Source organism: Xyrauchen texanus, chromosome 14 (genome assembly GCF_025860055.1).
Source record: "Xyrauchen texanus isolate HMW12.3.18 chromosome 14, RBS_HiC_50CHRs, whole genome shotgun sequence".
NCBI classification, from domain to species: domain Eukaryota; kingdom Metazoa; phylum Chordata; class Actinopteri; order Cypriniformes; family Catostomidae; genus Xyrauchen; species Xyrauchen texanus.
Genome location: NC_068289.1, coordinates 9,484,659 through 9,512,344, shown reverse-complemented (window position 1 = coordinate 9,512,344; position 27,686 = coordinate 9,484,659). Strand labels below are relative to the sequence as shown.

General features: G+C 38.2%; 1 protein-coding gene across 4 annotated transcripts in view; it reads left to right on the top strand.

Annotated features, from left to right (window-relative positions):
• The window catches only part of raph1a (Ras association (RalGDS/AF-6) and pleckstrin homology domains 1a), a 93,280-nt gene extending 66,145 nt beyond the window's left edge, over positions 1-27,135 (top strand). For all 4 annotated transcript variants that reach the window (XM_052142730.1, XM_052142732.1, XM_052142729.1 and 1 more), the window contains 10 exons: positions 2,160-2,237; positions 5,460-5,619; positions 13,564-13,685; positions 14,184-14,249; positions 14,386-14,529; positions 17,383-17,493; positions 20,186-20,284; positions 20,388-20,508; positions 20,903-21,042; positions 23,282-27,135. In XM_052142730.1, coding sequence (XP_051998690.1) covers positions 2,160-2,237; positions 5,460-5,619; positions 13,564-13,685; positions 14,184-14,249; positions 14,386-14,529; positions 17,383-17,493; positions 20,186-20,284; positions 20,388-20,508; positions 20,903-21,042; positions 23,282-25,408 — 3,168 coding nt within the window. In that variant the 3' untranslated portion in view covers positions 25,409-27,135. The remainder of the gene's footprint in view (positions 1-2,159; positions 2,238-5,459; positions 5,620-13,563; positions 13,686-14,183; positions 14,250-14,385; positions 14,530-17,382; positions 17,494-20,185; positions 20,285-20,387; positions 20,509-20,902; positions 21,043-23,281) is intronic.
• The last annotated feature ends 551 nt before the right edge of the window (positions 27,136-27,686 follow it).

Sequence of the window (27,686 nt, the reverse complement as noted above, 5' to 3'; positions counted from 1 at the left end):
TTTTTGTATTGTCATATCAATTATTAACTTCTGCCACAAGGATGTAATGCATTTTAATTATCTGAATACTTTTTATTTTATATATATATATATATATATATATATATATATATATATATATATATATATATATATATATATATATATATATATATATATATATAAAGATAAATATGTATATTTAAAGATAAATATGTATATATATATATATATATATATTGATATTAATATGTATAATCTTTATATATTGAATTATTGTTATATGAGGGGCTTTCACATCAAATATTTGTATATGTGATTAATCGCAATTAATTAATCAGGACACAATGTAATTAATTTGATTACATTTTTTTATCGATTGACAGCCCAAATTTTTATTGACAACAACTTTAGGGTTTAGAGAGTAACTGTAAATGAATTGAAAATAGTAAAATAGTAACAAAAACTGAGTGAACCATTTTTTCTACAATTTGATATAACTAGTATTATTTATACTACTATAGTACTCAAATTAAACTGAGGTGACCTGGTATAGGCTACCACTGTCAACACAAAATGAAATAAATAAAATGCCAAAGATTCTGAAAGCTTCTTGCACTGTTTGGAACACTGTTTAAAATCCCATGTCAATTTATGATTTTACATAGTAGTAACAGTATTTGTTGAAACTGTGGAATTTTGGCAGAAATGTTATGCAAGGTCATAATTTAAAAGGGAATCACAAGAGGATGGGAATCATCCACAATATGTCGGGCACCAAAACAGTCTTAATGTCACTAACGATAAGTGACATAATTTAAGTTGTAACACTGTTCTAAATCTGACTATATATAAGTCAATTCCAAAGCTGAGTAAAACGTATGGCTCTGATTAGGGATGTTTTAGCTTTTGCGTGTTACTACTATGAGTGCTCATGGAAAGCATTAGTTAGTGGGTGATGGGTGCTCTTAAGAGACTTAAGCTGTAATCACTTAATTTGGCATTTTGTTAGTTAAAATAATGCGAATGTGTTTTGGATCATTGTATGTAGCTAGAGTCAGTCTTTCTCTGCCCTTTTGTGGCTTTTCCACTGCAGTGTGGAGAGGATAATACACTCTGACTCAAAACATACCCTAGCCCACATCAAATTTATTGCATACAAACACACACCCACAGAAGCAGAGATGGGAAGGGCTTTACAGAAGCCTATCTGACAGAAAAAGGGGAGGTCCTATCCTTTTGTTTTAGAGAGAGAGAGAGAGAGAGAGAGAGAGAGAGAGAGAGAGATTAATTAGTAGACGAGAGGTAGAGTGTATCTAGTTCTGCCCAGCCTCCACCTCTCATCTGTTTATGGCAGATGTGTTTTATGCTCTCTGGGCAGAATAGCTTCTCTGCTGGAATACTCTATGCTGTGGAGAATCTTAGAGGAGAATTCCTGTCATTTATACTTTGAAGGAAGCTGACACCATCTTGGCCATTATGTCTTTATGTGGAAATTGCTTGAACTGCTCACAGCATGTGATTGCACACCTCAAGTACCGGCAACAGTGATGGACAGACCTGGACCAGCTTTACACGTTACAATGGGATAGTTTTGTGTTTTACCTGTGGATGTTTTCTTTTAAATGTCCATTTTGAAAGCTTTTTTATTTGGGGGATTTTGTCATTCTATTTGAATGGACCTGTTACTCCAGCTGTGACTATTGAAAAGCAGCTTTCTCTAATCTGTTGAGGAGAATCTGTGCGAAACCCATAGAAAGAGCGTTCAGATTGTGTTTACCAACAGATGTCTTAGTACTGTTTCATCTGTATTCTTTGGTCCAAAGAATCAAAGCTTGTATTCTTCTCCAAGATAAAAAAAAAAACCTATTGCTATGGCATCTTGCTGGAAAAGTCAGGTAAATGTAAGAGTTGTGTGCTCTGGAGAATATATTGCTTCTCAACCAGGGTTAAACATACATCAGGGGGTACTTAAGTAGGTTCCTTTGGGTAGATTTCGATTTTGCTTAGTTAAAACTACAAAACCTATAGGCATACATAAGACAAAAAGGTTGGGAAATACTGTTTTAGATCATCAAATGTCCAAATGTTTAACCACTGGAAGTCATGAGGAACTCCACACCCTGGTACAATTAGTCATGTGTTATTTTCATGTTTTAATCATGTATGTTTGTATTTAGGAGGAACAAGCTGCCAAACAAAAAGCTGAGAAGATTCGAGTGGCTCTGGAGAAGATAAAGGAAGCACAGGTTAAAAAGGTAAGATGGCAAATACACCTTAACATGCAAACACTGCCCTGGTTTCAAATGTTTTCTAGCTTGTTTAAAACCTCCAGTACTGTTTATACCTCTCTACTTTACTTTAGTTATAATTTTTTATAGATATATTGTTCAAGTGTTTGTGAAACATGTCCATAGTAAATGTGATGCAGTAATACACCTGTGGTTACTCTGATAGATCACCTGTGTGAACTTGAGGGAAACTGATTTCATGCATCCACTAAAAATCACCTTGAGATCAGTTGGTTAAAAGTAATTGCAGAAAATGGCTTAATTAGTTAGTTAAAGGCCCTATGCTCGATTCCGAGCCATGGCGACTTGATGGATGAACAATCTGTAGGAAGATCGATCATGTGCCAGTTGGATAAGTTGGGCCTAGGTCTTCTCCGTTGATAGTGTCGAGCCATCGGGTTGCTGGTCTTCCTCTTCTTCTTGTTCCTTCGATGCGTCCCATCATAACGTCCTTCTCCAGTGAGTGATCTGTTTGTACGATGTGTCCAAAGTAGGCAAGTCATAGTTTGGTGATCCTTGCTTCGAGAGACATATCCGGTTTGATTTGCTCCAATATAGATTTGTTTATCCGTCTGGCTGTCCATGGTATCGACAGGATTCATCTCCAGCACCACATTTCGAAGGCGTCGATTCTTTTCTGTTCTTGTTTCTTGACTGTCCAGCTCTCGCTGCCATATATTACAATAGGGAAGATGAGACTGTGAACGAGTCGTGTCTTTGTGGGCAAAGAAATGTCCTTCGATTTGAAAATTCTGTCCAATGATTTGCAATGAAAATGGCTTAGAAAGATGAAATCTGAAAACATTGCTTGGTTTGATATTTTGAATGTAATGCCAAGTGTTTGGACTTTGCGTTCAAATACTGTATGTTTGTGTAATTATTGTATTACAATCGAAAATGCTTGTCTTGTGTCAGGGCATTGTCAGTGACGCTTCTGTTCTGAAACAAACAGCCAAGATAGGATCATCAAGACAACTTAAACACATTGAGGGGATTAGGTGTATGGCTTTGTGCATGTGTGCATGCATGTCCTTACTCCCAGCGTCTGCTCTGTCAGTGTGTTTGTGTGTGTGTCAGGAGCCCTGATGGAATGTTTTCTAGGTCAGGTCACTGTACTGTCACAGTACACAAAAACTGAGCCAGTGACTCTTTTTGGATGCTGCTCTGAAATCTCTGAGTAAAATCACTGTAAATGTGCTCTTAAAATACAGAGTTAAACTGGAATGAGAGATTGTAGAAATTTAACAAACTGCTGGATTAACGGCAGTGCTCAGGGAGGATGATGTCACCTTGTGTCACGTGACCAGAGATATTACTAGATATTTGGGTCCCCCAAATTGTTATCTGATAATTCTTCAAATAAACTGATCTTTGTTAACTGATGTACAGATGTACAGAGAGAAAGACTGGAGTAAAGATTTGAAATAAGAGAGTAGCTGTTTTTAGGGCTGAGTGATATGGCTAAATAATTATATCTTTATATTTTTTAATTTCTTTGATATACACTCACTGAGCACTTTATTTAGAACACTATGGTCCACTATGTAGCCAATCAGCCTCAAGCTTCGACGTGCTGTTCATTCTGAGATGCTATTCTGCTCACTACAATTGTACAGAGTGGTTATCTGAGATACTGTTGCCTTTCTGTCAGCTCAAACTAGTCAAATTATCTGTTGACCTCTCTCATCAACAAGGTGTCTCTGTCCGCAGAACTACCACTCACTGGATGTTATTGTAGCATTTTTACATTCTTTTTCTGTTAAAATTATGTACTTTTTTTTACAATATAGCTTTTCTAATGTGGAGTAAATTTGGTTTCTGTTCAATTTAAGCACAGGACTTTGACAAAGACATGATTCCATAAAGGAGCGAGAAAATTTGATTTTATATTGGAGTCTGCAATAGATTACAGTGGATGGTAGATTAATGACCTGTGTAGATTAATACTTCATTTGTATGTGTTACTATCTATGGTTGAAAGTCTGGGCACCATTTTCACTGGATTGTTTTTTTGTTTTTTGCCTTTGACCATCTGTGTGGTGAGAGATGAGAGAGGAAAGTCTGGGTTAGGTCATTTAGGAATGTATTCAAACAGATTATCTCATGTAGGGGTGGGCAGTATGAACAAAATCTTATATAATCACCCTATGAATAATTTGATATTGCATTATCAGTTTTTATCATAATATATGTATTTATAAAACCCAAAATGTTTTATATGTTATACAACCTAGAGTATTTCTTTATGATATAATACATTAACTTACTGTAAAGTTGTGTCAAATGAAAGCCACGTCATCTCAGTTAGTTTCTATTTTTTTGTTTGGAACCTGATGGGCAAACCAAAAGGTACAATTATTCAGAAATATTATTAGTGCACCTTTGTCTGCATATCAAATTAATTCCACATCAAAGGAATATTCTGGGTTCATTACAAGTTAAGCTCAATCGACAACATTTGTGTCATAATATTGATTACCACAAAAATGTATTTCGACTTTCCTCTCCTTTTCTTTTAAAAAATCTGGGTTACAGTGAGGCACTTATAATGGAAGTGAATGGGGACAATCCATAAACGTTAAAATACTCTCACAAGATATAAACAGTATGCGTGTTAACATAATTGTAGTGTGATAAAGTCACTAACTAACCTTTTCTGTGTAAAGTTATAGCCAATATAACAACTTTGTTTAAACTATTTAAACAACTATACAGCTCAAATAATACACACGTTTTAACAGAAGAATTAATGTAAGTGCTTTTATAAAATTATAAGCTTCACATTTCTGTTTAAACCCTCCAAAAATTGGTCCCATTCACTTCCATCATAAGTGACTCACTGTAACCTCGATTTTAGCTTTTTTAACGAAAAGGAGGGACTCAAAGTTATTTTTCTGGTAATCAACATTATGCCACAAATGCTGTCGATTGAGCTTAACTTGTATTGAACCCGGAATATTCCTTTAATGTGGCAAGTTGTGACAGTGTTTGGCAACCATAAACCAATGCATCACAAAATACATCACTCCCTTTATACTAATCAACAAATCTGTCTACACTGGAAGTGCTTGTATGTAACACATTTCCATCTTTGCACGATATATACTGTCATACCGCACAGCTCTTATCTCAAGCACCCTAAAACCTACAAATATACATAACTATTGTCATGTCTTGCCTCTCCCTCAGTTGGTAATCCGAGTGCACCTATCAGATGAGAGTTCGAAGACCGTAATGGTGGATGAGAGACAGACAGTGCGTCAAGTACTGGACAGCCTGCTGGACAAATCCCACTGCGGTTACAGTCTGGACTGGTCTCTGGTTGAAGTCATCACTGAACTCCAGATGGGTAAGAGCCTGAAGACAGATCCCTACATTCCCTTCTCACTAAGCCAGACTTTTGACCATTGTCATAAAGTCTGGTCCACATTTCAGAGCTAATTTTGGCAAGAACCACCCACTTAGACAGGAAGAGAGCATGTCATGTATAGGGTTGGGTACTGAGAACCAGTTCTTGTTCAGAACCAGTTCCATTCTTTAAAAAATACTGAAACCGTATGATACTCATGACTTTCGGTTCAGTTAACGGTTTCTCTGCATGCAATTTTACGCCTATGCAGATGGAACACCTTACTAAATTACTCTGACAGTGTTTCCATCAGTGCTGCCCTCTACTTAATCTACAGTGTAAAACCCACAGTGCTACCAGTGTATTTTGATCCCCGAACGAATGACTGTAATGTTTGGTTCTTTTGAATATACAGCACAAAACATACAGTGCTTCCAGTTTAGTCAATATCTTAAACAAGTACTTTTATGAATCATTACATTCCTTACAATTTCCATTCCTAGTCATGTAAGTTGACTAACTACAGTTTGTTATATATTTAAATAAATATATATCTATATTTAAAGCCTTAAAATTAATGCTATTGCCTCTTTTATTATATAATAGCAAGTTAAATATTAAAAATGTTAAAAACTAGTTAAGGTGTATGCCTATCTGTCCTAAGCATACATACACCTTAAGAAGTATGACAATTTGTATGACAATTGCTTATAATAATCACAATTATTTATGAAACTGTATTGTCAGTCAAATTTCATAATCGTGACAGCCCTGAAGATGACCAAAAAAGAAACTGGGTCCTCTTAAGTCCACTTACATTGTGAACACCATAAGCACTGAGGTCATTTGTGGCTGATTCCATTTCTGGTTCACTTAAACCAAACTGGGGTTGGTTCACCTAAAATGTAGTATATGTGACACCACCGTTGGGGTGTTTCCACTCTTGGTCCATTTCAGTGGTCTGAACTCAGTTTGGGGAATTTGTGGCCTATATGTGAACACCAAGTTCATCAGTGCCATTGAAGCTTGGCTGTCCTCTGTTGCACATTTCTGCATCAGAGCACTTAGCCACTGGCAACCACCTGGCGTCTGCTTAACAGGAAGTCCAGGATCAAGCTGCACAGTGAGCTGTTTAAGCCCAGAGTTTCTCTTCAAGCTCGGAAGGCATTATGGTGTTGAATGCTGAGCTATAGTTTACAAACAGCATTCTCACATATGTGTTCCTTTTTTCCAGGTGGGAGAGAGCAGTGTGTAGTGGTGGTGCAATGGCATAATCAGTGGAGAGATTATTGCGATATGCAAACTGCAGTAAGTCCCGTGAGGTGGGCAGCACAGAGCAGATGTAATCTCTGATTAGTCTCTCAAAGCATTTGCTTATGATGGGGGTCAGAGCAACAGGATGCCAGTCATTTAAGCGAGTGCTTTTGGATTGCTTTGTTACAGGCACAATGGTGGATGTTTTTAAGCTTGTGGGAACTACAGACAAAGAGAGGGAAAGCTTGAAAATGTCTGTAAAAACACCAGCCAGTTGGTACGGATATTCACCCATCGGAAGGATCGTGTTACATCCGCTACAGAGAAAGAGAGTGAACTAACTTCTGTAGCTTCGGCTGCGAGAGCTCTCTTCACAAGGGTGGTGTTATTTACTTCAAAACGAGCAAGAAATTTATTTAGCTCATCCGGGAGAGAGGCATCGGTGTTCAAGGCAGAGTATTTATGCCCTTTGAAGTCCGTGATGATATTAATTCCCTGCCACATACTTCGGAGTCAGTGGTGTTGAACTGTCCTTCAATCTTGTCCCTGTACTGGCGTTTGGCTGCGGAGGGCATAACTGACTTGTTTATGCTCCTCCGTGTTGGCGTAATTAAAAGCGGAGGTCCATGCATTAAGTGCCGCACAAACGTTGCTTTTAATCCATGGTTACTGGTTAGGGTAGATCCATATTGGTTTGGTCGGTACAACATCCTGTAGCGTTTACCTCATTTTCGTCATTAGAGGCAGACCAGAACATCTCCCAGTCTGCGTGATCAAAACGGCCTTGTAGCATAAAGTCTAATTGGACCGAGCGGCACTGGACCTTTGTGAGGGTTGGAGTTTCCTCGTTTCTGCCTGTAAGCGGCAAGAAGCAGAACAGAAGAGGGGTCCGATTTGCCAAATGTTGGGCTGGGGAAGGATTTTTAGCCATCCTGGAAGGGAGAGTAGGGTCCCCTCGTGTGTTGAAATCGATATGTTGATAGTATTTTGGTGCTATTGACTTGAAGTTGGCTTTGTTAAAGTCCCCGGTCACAATGAACATGGCCTTAGGGTGCGCAGTTTCCTGCTTGCTTATACTCCCATACAGTTCTTTGTGTGCCCTGTCTGTGGCGGGATGTACACAGCAGTGATAATGACCGTGATGATGAGTGATAATGGTCGACACAGAAGCATCAGAAATTTCAGATCACGAGATAAGAAAGACTTGATAGAATGTACGTTCCTCTGATCACACCAGGATTTGTTGAGTCTGGAATCTCTGCAGACATCCAAGTTTCTGATATGCAGATAATGCAGCAGTCCCTCATCTCTCGTTGGAAAGAGATCTGCACTCTCAGCTCTTGTTGTCCAGAGACTGAACATTTGCCAGTAGAATACTGGGTAGTGGGGGTCGATTTGCGCAACATCTTAGTCTGATTAGAATGCCGGCTCTCCTTTCCCTTTTCCGGCTGTGTTTTCAGGCTCCATCTCCTTCCCCCCACACCCACAAATTTACCAAGCCCTAAAGGCCGACGACTCTGCATGGTAAATACCCCAAAAGTACAGAAAACCTTGAAAAGAATAATAATAATAAAAATCCTTAGAAGAACAATAGGGCCTCACATTTTCAGTGCTTGGGCCCTAATAATGGAAAATCCTTAGAACAATAGGGTGTCCACACCTTCACTTTGGGCCCTAAAACCGCACCCTCACTCTCGGAAGTTGTATAGCATCCAGCCAGGTTGAAGCTTCCAATTTTGGAAAGCTTGTGTCAATTCTGTTAGCAATATGCATCATACAGTCTGTGAATAGTCTCTTGGTGTGACTGAAAGTCACTTGGCAAGTCTATTCCTTCACTGACTAGTCTGAATCGTCCTTCCTCCTACACTCTTTCTAAGTATCATCCAAAGAGAGCTCCAAGATTGAATCAATAATGACAAATGAAAATAAGGATTAAAGGGAGATCAGATCAAGCTCAACGACAGCTGGATCGTAATGCACATCTTTTTTATGTTTCGCTGGTCTTCTAAAAATAACACTGGTCCTATTCGATTAATTTGATTTATGCTGCAGATTGACAATGAGTATAGATTAACAAAGTCTATGTCTGAAATCCCAATGGGATTACCCCATACAATTATGTGCGATCTTTGGAGGGGTGGGTAGCAATAGACTAGGTGGATGAAATATTATGATCGTATGAGGATGGTATCATTTTACTATGAGGGAGTGGAATTAATGATGGGCTAGGACATTTGTGGTTGGAATGAGGGAATTTAGGGGTATTATGGGTTTGATGATAAGTTAGGGATTTTTAAGACCTGATTCAAACCCCCTACCTCAGCATTTTGTATCTTAAAATGCTGTCTTTAAGGTGTTTTGTTCTTTGAGGTGCCCTTGCACATATCATACAAAACTTACTTGGTTTACAGGCCTTAAATCTTCATGACCAGAGTTAAAAGATTTGATGTAACTTTGCACAGTCACATGTTATCACGTGTAGCGGCTATGTTTTAAATGTTTTGTATTTTAAGGTTTATTTCTGTGCAATTTGGACTTGGGACTTGTCCCATATACTGTCATTGTAAGTGCATTACTGTAAACATGTTTTTTTTTTCCTCATATAAATTGAGGGATGAGTCAACTATTTTCTGTGGTAAAAGACAGCATGTGACAGATGCTGTAGATTTAAGCTTAACTTGTATTGAACCCGAAACATAGCTTAAGTAAATCTGCAGCCTAATGGCCCCATCCCTTACAGTCTTTGATATGTCTGTTATTCACTGCAGTAGTTTGTAGCAGTGGTCTCATATGCTGCACTGCTTTCTATGTAGGTCCTAACCGATCATGTGTATAGCTGTAGGCTACATCTCCAGGGCTCCTGCTTTCAATGAAAGGAAAAAGAATCAGAGAAGAGAAAAGAAAAGATGAAAATTGTGGTAGTGTGTAGAATTTCCACCAACTGCACTACTATACTGAAGTGTGCTACTGTAATAAAAAGTAGGGACGCACCGATACCACTTTTTTCTTCTGATTCCGATATCATAAATCTCAGTATCGGCCAATACCGATCCGATACCAGCATTGTTTTTTTACATAATCGGTTTAGAATATCTTTACATTTTTGTGTGGATCTAATTGGGTGTGCTCTTTAATATGTAAAGAAACACAAACTTCTAACTACACATTATTTCAATATAAATGTATTGCTTATTAAGAAACACTTTATTATTAACTAGTATACTTGATAATGTAGCAGCAAAATTGACTGTAATTCTAGTATAAGTTGTCAGTAGAAAAGAACCAGTAGAGAAAATAATTTTTTGCAAAATTATTTCAACTTGTATCTGGACTTTAAAGGATTCGGATCTCTTTTTTTTGTTCAATTTAGTTGTAAGAGATCAGCTCACTTTTCATTCACACATTTTTTGGAACCCATTCAACTTACATATTATTATCATTTGTAAACAAATAATAATAATAATACATTATAGTAATATATCTCAATTGTGCACCTTTAACTTTTAAACCCTCACACTTTTATTTTGACATTCTGAACTCTCCAGGAAGTCCTGTAAGTGTCTGTTTGTAGGCAAGTTCACAGTAGTTTAATTAGTTTCTTATTCAAATTCTGGTCAAATGTACTTCCGGTGCCGTTCTAAATGCATATTAGAAGTGAACCGAACTATTGAGCATCTACATCTGAGATGTTGTTCGTGAGTAGCTCTCAAATATTGCGCACCGCGTGAAGGCTAAATTTAGGTGTGTGTGTGTGTGTAAGTGTGTGTAAGTGTGTGTGTGTGTAAGTGTGTGTGTGTAAGTGTGTGTGTAAACAGAGCTGCACCATTCACTGACCCCTGGAGCTGCGCGTGCATTTTATATATTTACTTATTAAACACAGCCTTTTGTGATTCACAGAGTTATCGCACATCTTCAAGTGACTTTGAATAAAATGCCCAAGTCATATGAACTACTTTAATTGTGTTTATATGTTTTTGTTTATGTCAGTTTTTGAGCATGACCGTAATGAATATGACTAACACACAGTATCAGATTTGGATAGGACTCGTCGGACCGAGACCTGATCCGTCTAAATTCGTATTGGATCGGTGCATCTCTAATAAAAAGAGCTGAACCTTTTCCAGAGGTATTTTGTGGTGCATAGGTTTTGATGCATGTTTATATATTATATACAGATGTGTTTGTGCTCCTTAGGCTGTGAGTGACTTCTGTCCCTCTGTTAAGTGTGAGTGCATATGTATGCAAGTGATTTCATAAGGAAAAAAGTATGTCTTGTAGTGTGTTTTCATGCATTATACAATGTGTTGTAATGCATTAAATTTTGATATTGTTCTTGAGTGATATATTTACTATTGATAGCTAGTATACCTATAGTAGGTATATATATATTATATATTATGAGGTGTTACATGTCACTGTCAAAGATCAATCATTTGCAGTGTGCCAGGGCAATCAATGAAATCAACTGAAAGGGGCCATTTGCCATGAATGGGTGTATGTGGTCTGCAACAATCTTTAGGTAGGTGGTAGATGGTACGTGTCAAAGTAACATCCAAATGATTACCAGTACCCAATGTTTCCCAGCAGAACATTGCACTACCTCTACCGGCCAGCGTTCTTCCTATGGTGCATCCCGCTGCCATCTCTTCCCCAGGTAAATGACGTACATGCACCCGGCCGATCTAAAAGAAAATGCGATTCATCAGACCAGGCCACCTTTTCCATTGCTCCTTGGTCCAGTTCTGACACTCACATTCCCATTGTAGCTTCTTTCGGTGGTGGACAGAGGTCAACATGGGCACTCACACCGGCCTGCGACCACGCAGCCCCATATGCAGAACATGTATCTGCATGATTTTATGCACTGCACTGCTGCCACATGATTAGCTGATTAGATAATTGCATGGATGATTATCGGGCTGGTTTGAGTATTTCTGTAACTGCTGATCTCCTGGAATTTTCACACATAACAGTCTCTAGAATTTACTCAGAATGGTGACAAAACCAGAAAACATCCAGTGAGCGGCAATTCTGTGGACGGAAATGTCTTGTTGATGAGAGAGGTCAACAGAGAATGGCCAGACTGGTTCAAACTGACAAAGTCTACGGTAACTCAGATAAACGCTCTGTTCAATTGTGGTGAGAAGAATAGTGTGTCAGAATGCTATTCTGAGATGCGGGGTTGGCGCTGTTTTGGCAGTACAAGGAGGACCTATATATAAAAAAAATTATGGTAAAGAATGAGTGTTTGAAAACTTTTGACCGGTAGTGTACATATATATATATGAAAGAGGGAGAGAGAGTGTGTGAGAGCGATAACAGATTAAAGATCTTGTTTAAATTAGAATATTTGGCAGTTGGATTTTTAATTAATGAGCTTTCTGTTGGCCCATTTAAACATTCTGTCAATATAAGTCTATGTGATTATTCAAAGTTTTGATGGTCCGCTGTTCAAAACCTGCAAGTCTGATCAGTTAGAAAACCCTTACAAAAAATCTAAACTTGCTGCATATTTGCAGAAAATGTTCTGCTAGTTATTTTTCACATGCAAATTAGCTTTTGATTTGCCGCAAATGTTTGCCAGAATTTTGCAGCCCTTCACGGGTAGTGGTGATGAACCTCCGGCAAACCTTTGGCAACAATGTACAATTTGCCGCAAAGCTCATTTGCATGTGAAAATGATCAGTGGTGAATTTGCGGCAAGTTTGCCATGACCTCTTGATTTTTGTAAAGGAAGACGGAATGCTATTCCAGAACAGTTTGAAGGTCTGTGCTGAGTTTGGTGGGTGTAACTTGAGAGCTCTAGGAGGAGTTACATTTGATAATTTTGGCCTTGATTTTGGAGAAACCTAAACCCTTGCTGTAGAATAACAGTATGTTGGCTTTGTTAAACATATTAGTGTTGACATGTCCTTAATAAATGAGGACAAAGTGCTGATTGTACTCATTAGTATTTGATCAGTATGAAATTCACTTCATCAATTTTCTGCATTATTATGTCATTCCATAATTTCAACCAAAGGATTGCCAATATTGTGAATGACATTTGATGGATGTGCACTAAACACAAACATCTGTTAAAATTATATCTTAAATATATTCAATCAAAATTGATTATTAATGTATTCTATTAAAAATCTTATTTAATGCAATGGTGTATTTTTCATTCATATTTTAGAATATTACAGTTTATACATTTACAGTATATCATATATAATATATGCATTTAGGTAGTCTTAGAAATTGTATTTAAAATATTTCTTTATATATATATATATATATATATATATATATATATATATATATATATATATATATATATATATATATATATATATATATATATATATATATATATATATATTGTATTATAAATTGTTTTAAAATTGTAAATTATTAACACTAAAACATTAAAATTGTTATTGGTTTGCACATTTAAATTAAACCAATCAAATGTATTATATATATATATATAATAGGTCATATATCTGTGTCTGAATTCATAAAACAGAAAAAAGTGTCTAACAGTCTACTATTTATAAAAATGTCATATTGTTGACTAATGGTAAGAGGAGGCTATAACTTTGATAACAGGGAGAACAGTAGCCATTTTGGTTTGAAATTAATTGGGTCATTCTTGTATGTAGAGTTCCCAACTCATTTTGTTCTCTTGTTTCCTTGTTTTTTCAGAGAGAATCTTTGAGGATCATGAAAACCTGGTGGAGAACTTGCTGAACTGGACCAGGGACAGCGCCAACAGACTGATGTTCATCGAACGCATTGAGAAATATGCTCTTTTCAAGAACCCTCAGGTAACACACACAACGATATGCTCACTGACACACTCAGCATGAATTAATGTAGGATCATTCATTATTGGTAATGTAATGTTGTTTGCAGTGAATTAAACATTTGTTTCTGATTGGTATTATAATGATTTGTGTTCGATATGAAAGAGAAAGTGGAATGAGTTTGAGAGTGACAGAAATGTAAGTTTGTTTGGTATAGAGGTTCTGGTAATGAAATCCTTCATCAGGATCATTGATTTTAATGGTTTGTGTGATTTAGGCCAGTGTCATTTGAATGTTGATGTTGAGCTGGGATGAATAATTGATCTGAGCAGAGGCTATGTGCCACCGCCCCAGACAAGCATCTCTTTAATACTATAGTTTGTTAAAATATCAAGTTTTGTTTTGATTAATAACACATTAAAATCTGTAAATCAGTGTGTTTTGTCAGTCTTCATGAAAGTCAAATATCATTTGCGTACTTGATGTTTCAGCATCCCCCTAAATCATCTGTTTCCTCAGAACTATTTGCTGGGGCGGAAGGAGACGTGTGAGATGGCAGACAGAAATAAAGAGGCTCTTCTGGAGGTGAGACAGACTGTGAGCCTACTTACAAATACACATTTACTCCCTGAGTGCCTTAAACAGCATGACTTATTTAGGTCACGTCAGAAATGTTATGTTCACTTAGATCGCTGATAAAGGTGTTTGTGTGTGCATGCAGGAGTGTTTTTGTGGTAGCTCTATCAGTGTGCCTGAGATGGAAGGGGTGCTCTGGCTCAAAGATGATGGCAAAAAATCCTGGAAGAAGCGCTACTTCCTGTTACGAGCCTCTGGATTATATTATGTGCCAAAGGGGAAAGCCAAGGTCAGTTAGTCTGTGTCTCTTTCCTTGTGTCATTCACATGCTTTATCTCAAAATCTTTCTGTCTCTCTTTGTTTTGATTGCCTTAAAATTCATTCTCTTTTCACTTTTACACACTCAGTGACTGACACAAACACTCTCACACATTTGCTAACTGATACATAATCACTCTCAAACTATGTAGCTCCAACACCTAGTGAGCGGCCTAACTAGATGGCATTTTAAGGCATCGTTGGCATGCTCCTGGCATCAAAAAAGATGTTCAAATGTATCTTCTTTTATACAAAACTGTCTATCCTTTACAGATAAGTCAATTACATCATATTTTATAATTGTGTCTAGCTAATTGTGGGGGAACGAAATGCTTTTGAAATCAATTGTGAGTCAAGTCCCCCATGTGCTTATTGTGAGGAGTGATGTTTGTGTGGCACACAAAGTTGCTGCATTATAAATTGCATTTTAAATCACACTTTTTGTGCATGTGCTTGAAAACGACATACCCAAAGTAAAAATCTTCCGGTTCTTGAACCCTTTGGTCTCATTTGAAAACTTGCATTAAACATATATAAAATTAAATAAATACTCAAGTGGGTCATTTTTGAACCAACTGTCATTAAGAGGTTAAAGTTACATTTCAGTTAGTATGCTGCTTTTGATGCGTGCCAGGGGTCGGAATCCTAGGGCACTCGGAGGGTTAATCACTGGCACACAATCAACAACGAGAGAGAGGAGTATATCATTTATTTATATAGATCACATTGTGGAGATGACAGCCTATATTTCCTTGTTTCACTTCTTTGCACTTTTTATTTTTGTAACGCATAATGTTGATACGAAAACACTGTTATCAGTGTTTGAGATGTCCTTAAACCACAATGACTGTGAATTTTAAACTGCATAATTATGGGGGAAAGGGCACAAACACAAAAACACACATACTATAGTGGGGTTCAAAAGCCTGAGTCTGATTTCAAATCATTATTAAACCAGGAAATAAACTGGAAACATAATTTCAATACAAAATGTCAGTTAAGTGATGGAATATTCTCCAATCATGCTGATAATATGATCATCAGGTTTTGATCATGCTAGCTCAAGTGCATGCTGTCATTAAAGCTGAAGGAAGATCTTCCAAATCATGAAGAAACTGGAACTCCGTTAACCTTTTCACTCAATATGTTACGCTGATAATATCATTTGTAATGAAAATAGAACTGTTAAATTAGAAATATTAAACTTTATTGAAATATGCTTAATGTTATACAGTACATGCAGTACATAGGCGGGGTTAGGTTTAGGTCGACAAACATGCATTAAAGTGGGTGTGTGAAAAAGGTTGCCAACCCCTGCACTAGTCTATTGTCTGTGAACATGAGAAAGGATTCTCTTCCGGAGCAAGATGCTCATCTGCTCCATAATCTTCCTAATATACTATATTATATATTAACAACATTAAAAGAGATTCTGTGATTACGTGCTTTTATGAGAGAGATTAAATGTGCATAAATGCATGTATGCTCTTATCTTGAACACGCTTAAGGGTTCATACCTTTACAGTAAGTGCAGATACACTTATGACAAAGTTGTCTTAGCTGACACAGTAGTGTTAATAATACACACATTTCATTTTTACACAAGTGGTTTTCCACTCCTCCCTTACTTTCTCTACAACTCGCCAGAGCTGTGGAAGATCATGATCAATGACTTTAGGCAAGAACACAGTTGCTATCAGTTGCAATCATATAATTCCAGTGTTTTTCAAGAGATATTGGCTCAGTCCACTCTCTTACATATTCCCTGTTTAGAGATCTGCTAATGAGGTCAAGTTTAGAGACGTGAGCATGTGACTGCTCATTATCCACAGACCACTGGGAGGCAGAGGGCGTTAGAGAGAGATTAAAGAGCAGCTGCTGCACATCTTCAAGTCAACACTCTGGCACTGACAGCTGTTGCCTAAATTCATCCCTAACATCCTTTTTCGTACCGAACACTAATAACACATCTGACCAGCCAGACTCAGAATCAGACTTCAGCAGAATTCAGTCCTGCTGCAATCCATCCAAGAACAGGCGAACCATTTTCAGTCTTCTGCGTTCACTTCTCTAATTTAATGTAATTTTCCTTAAATGCGGTGCTCCCCCTGTTGGATTCATCAGTAAGCCACATTTATGTAAAAATAAAAAATAAAAATAGTTAATTTTCACAGTGAATAATATAACAAGCACACAAGAACCTTACAACAGATCTACTGTACAGCAGCCTATTTAAAAAATATTTTAATAAAATAAATCACAGAAATATTCTGATAACAGAAGGATAATAGCTAGATTTGTAAATTTTCTGAAGAACGTAGTACTTGCCCATTAAAATGCTAGGGTGTTGTGGGCTACTACAGTATGCTTTTGCTTGGGTATACTGGATTGTTGCTAGAAAGTTCTTGGTGGTGGGTAATGTAGGTGTTTGCTTGCTGACCCAAGTCACTATATTTTGATTCTAAGATATGGATCAGGTTATTCACTCAGTGAATGTCTATGGATTATTTTTTTCACCTGTATTATTATTTTCCAAACAAAAATAGTTGGTTAGAACATTAATAACACATACCTCTTCTTAAAAACATACATGTTATTAAACCAGTATTTCAGAATGGTCTTTTTTCCCGCAGTAGGACCTAAACGGTTCTACATTTGTGTTAAATAATTCAGAGATCGATGACATTCCGAGGGTCCAGCGTGGCTATATAGAAGAGCATACCCAAATATTAAAGTCGTATTTAAACTACAACAAGCTTTCCATGTTTGTTATGTTCTAAAGCGCAATCTTTTGTCTCTCTCTCTCATCTGGTGTCATTTATAGGCCTCTAGAGACCTGGTTTGCTTCCTGCAGCTGGATCATGTTAATGTGTACTCTGGTCAGGACTATCGCAGCAAGTATAAAGCACCAACAGACTACTGCATGGTCCTGAAGGTGAGGGACAACAGTCATCTTGTTAAATTGTTTTTACGCACCTCTATTTCTTTTAAACCATTTATAAGTCTTGTTTAAAAAGCTTTAACATTCTCATCTCTCATTATCAGATATCAGTCACATACTGTATATTGTAGACAATCGTGTTGTGTTGATAAAAATGAGTGGTGCTGTTTAAAGTCTTGTGCTTTAAAGTTACAAGATTACAACAGTCATTTTAAAAAGTAGTTGAAGCAGTTAAACATGTCTGAGTGTGTATATCTCTAATGTTTATCATAAGCACCTTGAGTTTTCCAGATTTCCATTCCTCTATGGTAAAAGCAGATAGAAGAGAGGGAATTTTGCCAGAGGAAATTTGAAACACTGGGGCCTATAAAAGCCAGACCCAGTCTACATTTTATTATTCTGGACTGAAAATGTTGGAAATAATTCTTGAGTTTGTGCTGACACAATATAAAGAAAGCAAAGCACTACAGAAATTGAATGCATAAATATAGACTCTTTTTGATCTGTGTTTGGCTTTCTCCTAATCTAATATAAAAAACAATTCTACTGATATGAGGATATGGAACTTTTGATATTAATATGTTTGTTACCATGAATAAAAGAATCATTAGTTTAACCAAAACAGCTATACAATGCGTGCACAATTATTAGGCAAGTATTCTGATCTTATCATTATTTCCATGCACATTTTCCAACTCCAAACCATATAAACTTGAATGCTTATTGCATTAAATCATTTTCAGGTGATATATATTTGTGTAATGAGGGAGGGTGTGGCAAAAGTGACTAACACCTTATATCAAGGTGTGCATAATTATTAGGCAGCTTCATTACCTCTGGTAAAATGGGCCAAAAAAGAGATTTAACTGACACTAAAGTCACAATTTTTAAAATGCCATTCAGACGGATGCAACGCCCTTGAAATAGCTAAACTATTAAGTCGTGACCACCGGACAATCAAACGTTTTGTTGCGAATTGTCAACTGGGGCAGAAAAAAATGCATGGAGAAGACAAGGCGCAAATTAACTGCAAAAGACTTAAGAATTAAACATGAAGCTACCAGGAACCATTATCCTCCAGTGTCACCATAGTCCAGAACTGCAAACTACCTGAAGTATCCAGAAGTACAAGGTGTAATGTGCTCAGAGATATGGCCAAGGTCAAGAAGGCTAAAACACGACCACCACTGAATAAGATTCACAAGTTGAAGCGTCAAGATTGGGCAAAGAACTACCTGAAGACAGATTTTTCAAAGGTTTTATGGACAGATGAAATGAGAGTGACTCTTGATGGACCAGATGGATTGGCCCGTGGCTGGATCACTAATGGACACAGGGCACCACTTCGAGTCAGGTGCCAGCAAAGTGGAGGAGGGGTACTGGTATGGGCTGCTATCATTAAGGATGAGGTAGTTGGACCTTTTCGAGTTGAAGATGGACTGAAACTCAACTCCCAAACCTACTGCCAGTTTCTGGAAAGTACTTTCTGCAAGCAGTGGTACAGGAAGAATTCCTCAGCATTGAACAAGGCCATGATCTTTATGCAAGACAATGCTCCGTCACATGCATCCAAGTACTCCACTGCTTGGCTAGCCAGCAAGAGCCTCAAATATGCCCAAATAATGACTTGACCCCCTGGCTTTTGGACCTGACTCTGATATCAGCTTGGATGGTAATTTTCCTCTTTAACCTGGATAACACGACAGCTGTGTTTTTCAAAAACATTTTGAACTGTGGACTCGAGATGATGAGACCGAGCCCAGAGATGACGACAGCACTTCTGGACCGTGTTGATGTAGGACTTCTTTACATAGTAAATTCATGACTTTCATCTGTGGATGCAGCGGCGAGTGGTGTTGACTAACAAAGGTTTACTACAGTAATCCTAAGGCCATGTTGATGATATCAATTACAGATGAATTATGTTTTTAAGACTGTGACGTCTGAGGGATCAGAGATCATGTGGATTCAGAAGTGGTTTTCATCTTGCCTTTTACGCACCAGATTCCTTGAATCTTTTAACTATATTGTGCACTGTAGAGGGTGAAATGCCCAAAATCCTTCCAATTCGTCTTTGGGGAACATTGTTCTCAAAATGCTGGATTATTTACTGAAGCATCTGTTGGTAAATTGACAAGTCTTGAATGATCCTTGCTCTTGAAGGACTAGTCTGTTTTTGGAGGCTCCTTATACAGTATACAGTACTATGACACAATTGCCTCACCTGTTTAACATAACCTGTTTCACATCACCCTCGTCAAATTGTTATTAGTCTTAAATTGCCCGTTTCAACTTTTTTGAAGTGTGTTGCATTCAGCTGAATTGAAATGACTGAATTCACAAGGTAAAACATCATATAATGTGTAGTTGTAGTGCTTTCAAAATAGCAAAGGGTGAATATAATTTACAAATCACTCCTTTTTGTTTTTATTAGCACTTTTCATACTGTCCCCACGTCTTTGGAATTGGAGTTCTGTATATGCCAAATGCATAAATGTAAATATATATTTACATTTATGCATTTGGCAGACGCTTTTATCCAAAGCGACTTTTTATATATATATTTTATATATATAGTATATACACACACACACACACACACACACACACACACACACACACTTTGGAATTGGGCTTCTGTGTATAAGAATTGGGCTTCACTTTGGAATTGGGCTTCTGTGTTTAGCACCCTCAGATTCAGAAGAAATCGCAGTACATCAAGTACCTCTGCTGTGATGATGTCAGAACACTGCATCAGTGGGTCAACGGAATACGCATTGCCAAGGTAACATCTCCTTGACTGATGACATCACCCTGCCCTGTGTAAATTGTGTATTGCGAGGTGCTTTAAAGTGGCAATCTCTGAATCTATGTGACTTTTAATTCAGTATGGGAAGCAGCTGTATGTGAACTACCAGGAGGCTATGAGACGCACAGAGGCTGCTCATGACTGGTCCTCCCTGTCAAGCTCCAGTATCAAGTCTGGTTCCAGCTCCTCCAGTCTGCCAGGTGAGTTTAGCAATATAGCAGTAGAAATACAGGTAAACTTATCAGACACCCACAAGAGACAGTGTTTTATACACTACATGGCAAAAAGTATGTGCACAACCCATTCTAGTTAACAGTTTGGACTAGTCCCCTTAATTTCAGAGATGACAAATCTTAATTTAGCATTCAATGGCATTGTAAAGTATTGTGTGCTTTCCAGACCAACTCCTCATGAATGCCAATGGTTTTGAATTTAAATGGTAAAAAAAAAAAAAAAACACATTTTGGCCCTATAGCAAACTGTATGTAACAGGCTTGTATATTGCTGTCTGTGAGACAGATTAGTAAAATAAAGTAAAATAAAAGATAGAAGATAGAATTTATAGAATAAAGTGTCACTCCTTCATGCCTACAGAATCTCAATCCAACCACTCCAGCCAATCAGACAGTGGTGTATCAGAGACCACATCCTCAGGTCATGTGCGTTCTCAGAGTGTGGTCAGCTCCATCTTTTCAGAGGCCTGGAAGAGAGGCAATCAGTCAGATGACACCAAGGTGACCATTAGAGAACTTAACATTTCTTCTCATGCTCTGCTTTATGTTCCAACTCTTTTTCTCCATCCTTGTGTCATTTCATTACCCATTAGTCTTTTTTTCTGTGATGACTGCTGTATCCAAATCCATTCTAAAAGATCTTGTTTTGTAATAATACTTTTAAGCAATAAGGCACGAGAGGCAGTGAATACATTGACAATATAGCAGTCTGGTTGCTTTTATAAAGCTGTTACACCATATATCTCAAAACACAAATTTTCAGTAAAACCTTGTTTTGTTAAGAAAAGTCGTTCATTTGTCATCCTTCCGCTGGAATATATAGTCCCAGACATGTAAACTAAGCTTACTACTTGGTATTTATTGATGCTGTCAGTAAAACAAGTGTTTTTCATCAAAGCACTTATATTGTATACTTTAGCACAGCTGGAAAGCTGTATTGACAACTCAGCATCCAGGATCGGTACTATCCATTTAAAAATTGTTGTAATAATAACAACATCAACCTGAAAATACTTCAAAATTATACACCAAATGGAAAGAAAATAAGATGAATATTCATTTTGATGGTGTTAGTGTTTTAATTCTAGTTCATAGTTACGTCTGTAACCTGTCAAAAGAATTGTGCTGATGCAGAATGTGACATCACATACAGCTGTCTGAATAGAAAGGATTAAAACTGCTCATACCTGTATTTTTGCATGATTATTTTCAGTGTGTTGGTCAATCTCAGATGACAAGGACCATCTGAGTCAGAATGATTGTGGGACATTAAACTCTTAACTGTTAAACTCTGTTTGTCTACCCAGGATATGAAAGACAAGTCTGGCAAGGCTTTGCCCTTATAAACTGGTGGGGATTAAGGTTAGGTGTGTGGAAAGCTATCACACCCTATCCTTTTATATTTTATATAATCCTCACATGTGAACCTTAAAAGCAACTAACCACTGATGTATGTGTAAAGCGGTTCATCATATGGCTGTTTTTCTGAATGCTGGGTAACTGGGTACTGGTGTCGAACACCTGTTGTCATGGTTTGTGTTTGCTCTTAATTAACAGACAATGCACTGGTGTTTTAGTTTGATTAACCCATTACATAATGGAGTGTTAAATGGTTTGTTGTGTGTTGTTAATCCAAGATATTCTCAGACAGTGTTAATCTAGTCAATTAAATCACTGATGAAAACATTAGTTGTTGAAGGTTTTTTTTATTCCGTCAACTATATAGAATATGAGACGAAAAAGATGCATAATGACGATAATTTTATTAAAATGTACTATTGATGAAAATGTGACAAAAAAATAATAGATATTAACATAAACAGAAGAAGAACCATGTTTATTGAAATAAATTAGATATGGTTAATCTTTTCGAATAATACAGTTTTGGGGGTGGTTGGGGATTTTTAAGCTTGAGCTGCAATGCTGCATGTGTTAGTACACCAGCAAAATTAACCGCTTTTAGTAAAACTGACTAAAATGAATGAATATGACCTTACAAAATATTGGCTAATTTTAAAGGACATTTTTATCAAAAACTAAAACAAACAAAAACTGTAAAAAAAAAAAAAAAAAAAGTTTCTCAGAGATGGTAAGCACCACTCATTGGACAACTCCTGTTTTGTGATGGAATTGAGCACGCATTTAAGTGTAATTGTCATAGTTGGTGTTTTTAGATTGAGCTGTATGTTTTGTCTCAATTAATTTATAGCTCTTTTTCCACCATCAGGCCAAGTGGTTCTTGGGCCAGTTGGCATGGTAACGGGTTCTATTTTGATTGCGGTGCTGATAAATCAGCATTAGAATGGACTGACTGGGCAAAATGACCATTCGGGAGTCGCCATGTCACTACAGGCATTCCAACTGCACGGTTCTCTGTCCCATTACGGTTAGCTGTCTGGACAGGGAATAATTTGGAAATTCTACTGGAACCATTACTCACCATGCTCAAAGTTCATCCCGATGGTTAAAAAGCACTTTATAATGTAGGAAAATAGCCCCGTATGTGTCCTGGTTTTGGCAGAGCAAATCTCAGTATTTGTTTGTGCTAACAGTTCTTGCTGCTTCTATTAAGACTTTGGTATTTCAGGCCATTTCACGTCACTCTTTTAATTGTACTGTCTGCTGGATATCTTCTACTCTATACTCATCTAATAAATTTACATAGTGTACACTTGTGTGATTCTGTTTTTGGAGTCTCATTTACCCTATTCTAATTCTTTAAATGTTTTCATTTCCACAGATGAGAATGGATTCTGCCCCACCAACACAGCCTGCTAGAGCTTCCTACCCTCTGCAGCTTCCCCAACTGCCACAGATGCTGCCACCTACCCAGTCCCGTAGCAGCTACTCTGGTGTGTCTCCAATGTCCTCCCCCTTGCCTCCATCTCCACCACCGCCGCCGCCTCTCCCCAACCCCACCCACCACTCCACCCCGATTATATTTACAAAATACAGTACCATCGCTAGGCTGCAAAACATCTCCCAGGGACCAAATCAAAACAAACAGACACCCTTGTTGGCAGCACAGCAGCAACAACCTATGCCACCTACCCCACCTCCACAGTGTCTCAAACCTGTGATAAATACTATGGCTGAACATACCATCAGTTCTCCTCCACACCCAGCACCCCCTCCTACTCTAGAGATGCCAGTGCTAGGGTCAGCCATGGCAGTGTTGAAGCATGCTCCCATCAGCCCCCAGTATGCTCCACCTCCCGAAGAAGACCAGCTGCCAGTCCCAGCTCATCTACACAGTAATGGCATCTTGCCTCCACTACCACCCCCGGAGCAGTTCAAATATCCACCTCCCCTCAGCACCAATGGGCTCCAGCAGTTCTTAGCCCAGAAGTTCCCTAATATGACCTATGACTTTTCACCTGTCCAGCCAGATGACGAGCCTCCACCGCTTCCTCCGCCACCTCTACCTTCACAGCCTCCAGTGTGTTTCTCTCCTTCTCCTCAGCAGTCAGCAGGTCCTCCACCTGCCCCACCTAAAACATTCTCTGTTGGGTTTCCTCTACAAACTGCTCTAAAACCTGGCCACAGCATTTCCCCTGTTTCCCCTGTGCCACCACCTCTGTCTCCAACTCCTCCAGCCACCATGAGGAAACAGCATAGCCTTTCCAGTGGCCACAGTCCCAATCAACCTCCACCCACCCTTCCTAAGCAATATAGCCTTTCTTCCAAAGCTCCACCTTTATCTGCCCCTATCTCTCCAACCCAGTTGCTTGTAAAGCAGATTGTAAACCAATTCCCTGACACCCCTGATGGATCCAAAGGTTCCATATCTCCTCCTGTGGTAAAAACCAAACCAAAATGGCAGCCAGGTGGGCAGCCACAGTCACCTGAATTTCCTCCACCTCCACCGGAGAGTAGTCTTGATTTTCCTCCACCTCCTGCTCCAAGTCCACCTCCTGTCATTTCTGGCAAGATGGGATCCCCAATCAAGAAATCCCCATCAACATCGTCAAATTCCTCTACTGGTTCAGGCGGGAAGAAGCCCCCTCCAACCCCATATCGCAACTCCAGTATGATGTCGAACTCTTCCATTGAGTACCAGGAGTCAAAGAAAGTGGAGGATCTGGTGAGCATGTTTGCTCAAACCAGTCAAGCCTCACCCAACTCCTTCTCAACTCCATCTTCTACTACAGGATCACCTTCCAAGGACTCCTCTGCAGGACCTCGGGCTGCAAAACCAGGCAAGATCAACTTGGCTAATCTGCCTATGGCTCTCCAAGTGAAGCCAAGTCAATATTGCCAGCCAGGCTCAGACTTTCCCTCTCCGCCCTTGGAGTGTGATTTCCCACCTCCTCCTCCAGACTCGGAGCTCCTTCCTCCTCCACCTCTCCCATCAGAACTGCACACTGGGGCTCCCAGAGTGGCCGTGGTGAACCCCCAACCTCAACTCTCCTCCAGCACATCCTCATGGAAGCAGAGCTCGGTGAAGAAAACGCCCCCTGCGGCTGTGCATCGCCGCAGCAGTGGCCCACCTGAGCCACATGCTCTTTCTCCACCTCCACAACACCTCCCTCTATCTTCTTTTAATTCTCAGATCCCTCCAACTTCTCCTAAGGGCAATGTGTCCATCCAGCCCAACTTCCTGGAAGATCTGAACAGAACTCTGAAGAGGAAGTCTATGACTCGACATGGCTCCCTCCCCTCTTCCCGAATCTCAGCCAAGCTTGAGCCAGTAGCCACCATGGACGATATGGCCCTCCCGCCCCCTCCTCCAGAGCTGCTGCTGGGCCAGCAGAAAAAGGGCGGCTACATGGCTGCCAACATCTCAGGCTATGCAACATTACGACGGGGACCTCCACCGGCTCCACCCAAACGGGACCAAAACACTAAACTGACAAGTGACTGGTAGTTCGCACACATGCCAAGTTCGGATATGCTTCTCTCCTTTTCCACTCCGTTTATCTTTAATGGCTAAAACATGAATGCATTAAAATAATACTCATTTTAACCCCAGATTATAACCACAGTATGAAAAAGCCAAACCATCTATAACATAAGCTTCTCTGTGTGTTTGTGCCGCTTTGCTATTAAAAAAGTAAGCAAATATACAAAAGCACTAAGAAAAAGTGTCTGACATTGTTATTATACAGTAGGTACTGCATGGACTCTGCTGTGAGGAAAAGGGTATAACGGTATATGTATACTAAAATATATATGTGAAACTCGGGGGTGGGAGGGATGTTGTACCTTTTTTATATGAAATTATTTAATACCTGAAATATATTCTTATTTTAAAGTTTAGTTTCGAACCCTTGACTGTAAGCGTTAAACGTGAATAGAAAATCAGGGTTGTTGAACCAATGCCAATGTGTGCGTGTGTGCGTGCATGTGCGTGTGCGCGTGCACATTTTGTCTGAGTGATTTGGTTGATCCAGTCTCAGAAGAAAAAAGTGAGGGCCTGGTTATAATGCCGACCTTGCTCGTCATTAAATGTGTAAATCCTTTATGTGGGGATTGCACTTATGTAGCATACATTCTAAATGAAGTATTCTACCAAATTATCCATTTTTAATTTAAATGGTTTAGAACCTTCCACAAAAAAACAAAAACCAAAAAAAACTATTACCATTTTTGAGAAATCTGTTCTATTGTATTGCTGTGCACCCTTACTTTTCACGAAGATATTCAAATGTTAGACGAAGAAGAAAATCATCCCATTACCAGTTGAATACATCTCTGTGTGTAGCTGGGCTTTGTCTGGGATGGGGTTTGCTGTCTGTGTTGGTTATTTGCTATCTATCTGTACATACAGCTGCAGTTCCTGACTTTATCAATGTGCATTAGCTCTGCCTGTGTGAAACACACACTAGGAAGTTGTCATTCTGCCTATTTTGACCACTTGCTATGCTCCCATTACCTCTGTCTACAATCAGTGTTGTGTTAAAGTGTCATATGTCTGGAACATCCAACTCATGTCATGGCAATGCCAAAAATGTACTAACATAAATCTTGCATGCATGCTTCCACAGTATGGTTGCACACTTTATAGGGGTTTAGGATCATAGCCACAAAATAAAATGGTGTCAAGTCAAGTTTACTTGACTTAAAATGCAAAAAATTCACTGTGTGCCTACTGTCATTGTCATCCATCTTTCAAACTTTAATACGTAGGTTGACATGTTGGTTTTGCATCTCCAGAAATCCTTTTTTAATGCTGAGTGCAGAAATGTAAGAACAATTAGAGCCCTCTTCTAGGAAGGAGTACAGAGCTAATGGTGCTTCTTAAAGTCAGGAACCTTTTAGTTTAATAAATGGGAAAGTAACTGTCTGTTACATTTAAACTGAACAATATAAATGTGCAAATCACATCATTTTGTCCAAGTTCTTATTCTTTTGAATTAGCATTATTTATCATCATGCACTTAGAACAATTGTAAGATTATTATGACTTATTCTGTGATTTACAGTGAGTAACGTTTCCTGGTCCATTATTATGAAGGTCATGCACCCTGTACTACATGCATACAGTTTTAAAACTTACATTTATGTGCTTGATAAAAAACCATATCCCGATTGTGAATACAACTGTAACAGGATATGCCTTTTGAGAACATTGCTCAAGAGTTTACATCTATATCACAGCAATTAAATGACATTAAAAATCATTGTTTACCTCAGAAAAGTGTACAGTGAAGTAGTGAGTAAAAGCTGAATTTTTAAAGTTGATAATTTTATTGTCTATATTGAAAATTACCTTGACTTGAATACAAAGACTTCCAGGTCTCATATCACCCCAAAATCAAAATATTGAAAAATAAATCTTTTAGATTTTCAAATTCTCATTACTGTAAAATAATTGCTTTTAATAACAAAACTTTTTAAAATCAGCATGAATATAAGGTAGCACTATAAATACTACCATTATGTATAAATACGTTACTATTTAAATATATTATTATTTTGCAGCGTAGGATTGACAATTAGCTTCATTGTCGTGAAAGTAATTAACTATACAAACAACCTTAATGATCCTAAAAAAAAGACTTAATTTTTACTTTAAGCTAATATTTCTTATTTCTCTATTTTGAATTTGGGGTCAAATATGACCCAGCTATCTCCATAACAGGATTCAGCCAAAAAGGTTATTTTTGCATTCGTTCTAATGGGCATCCACTAGTAGTCAGTCT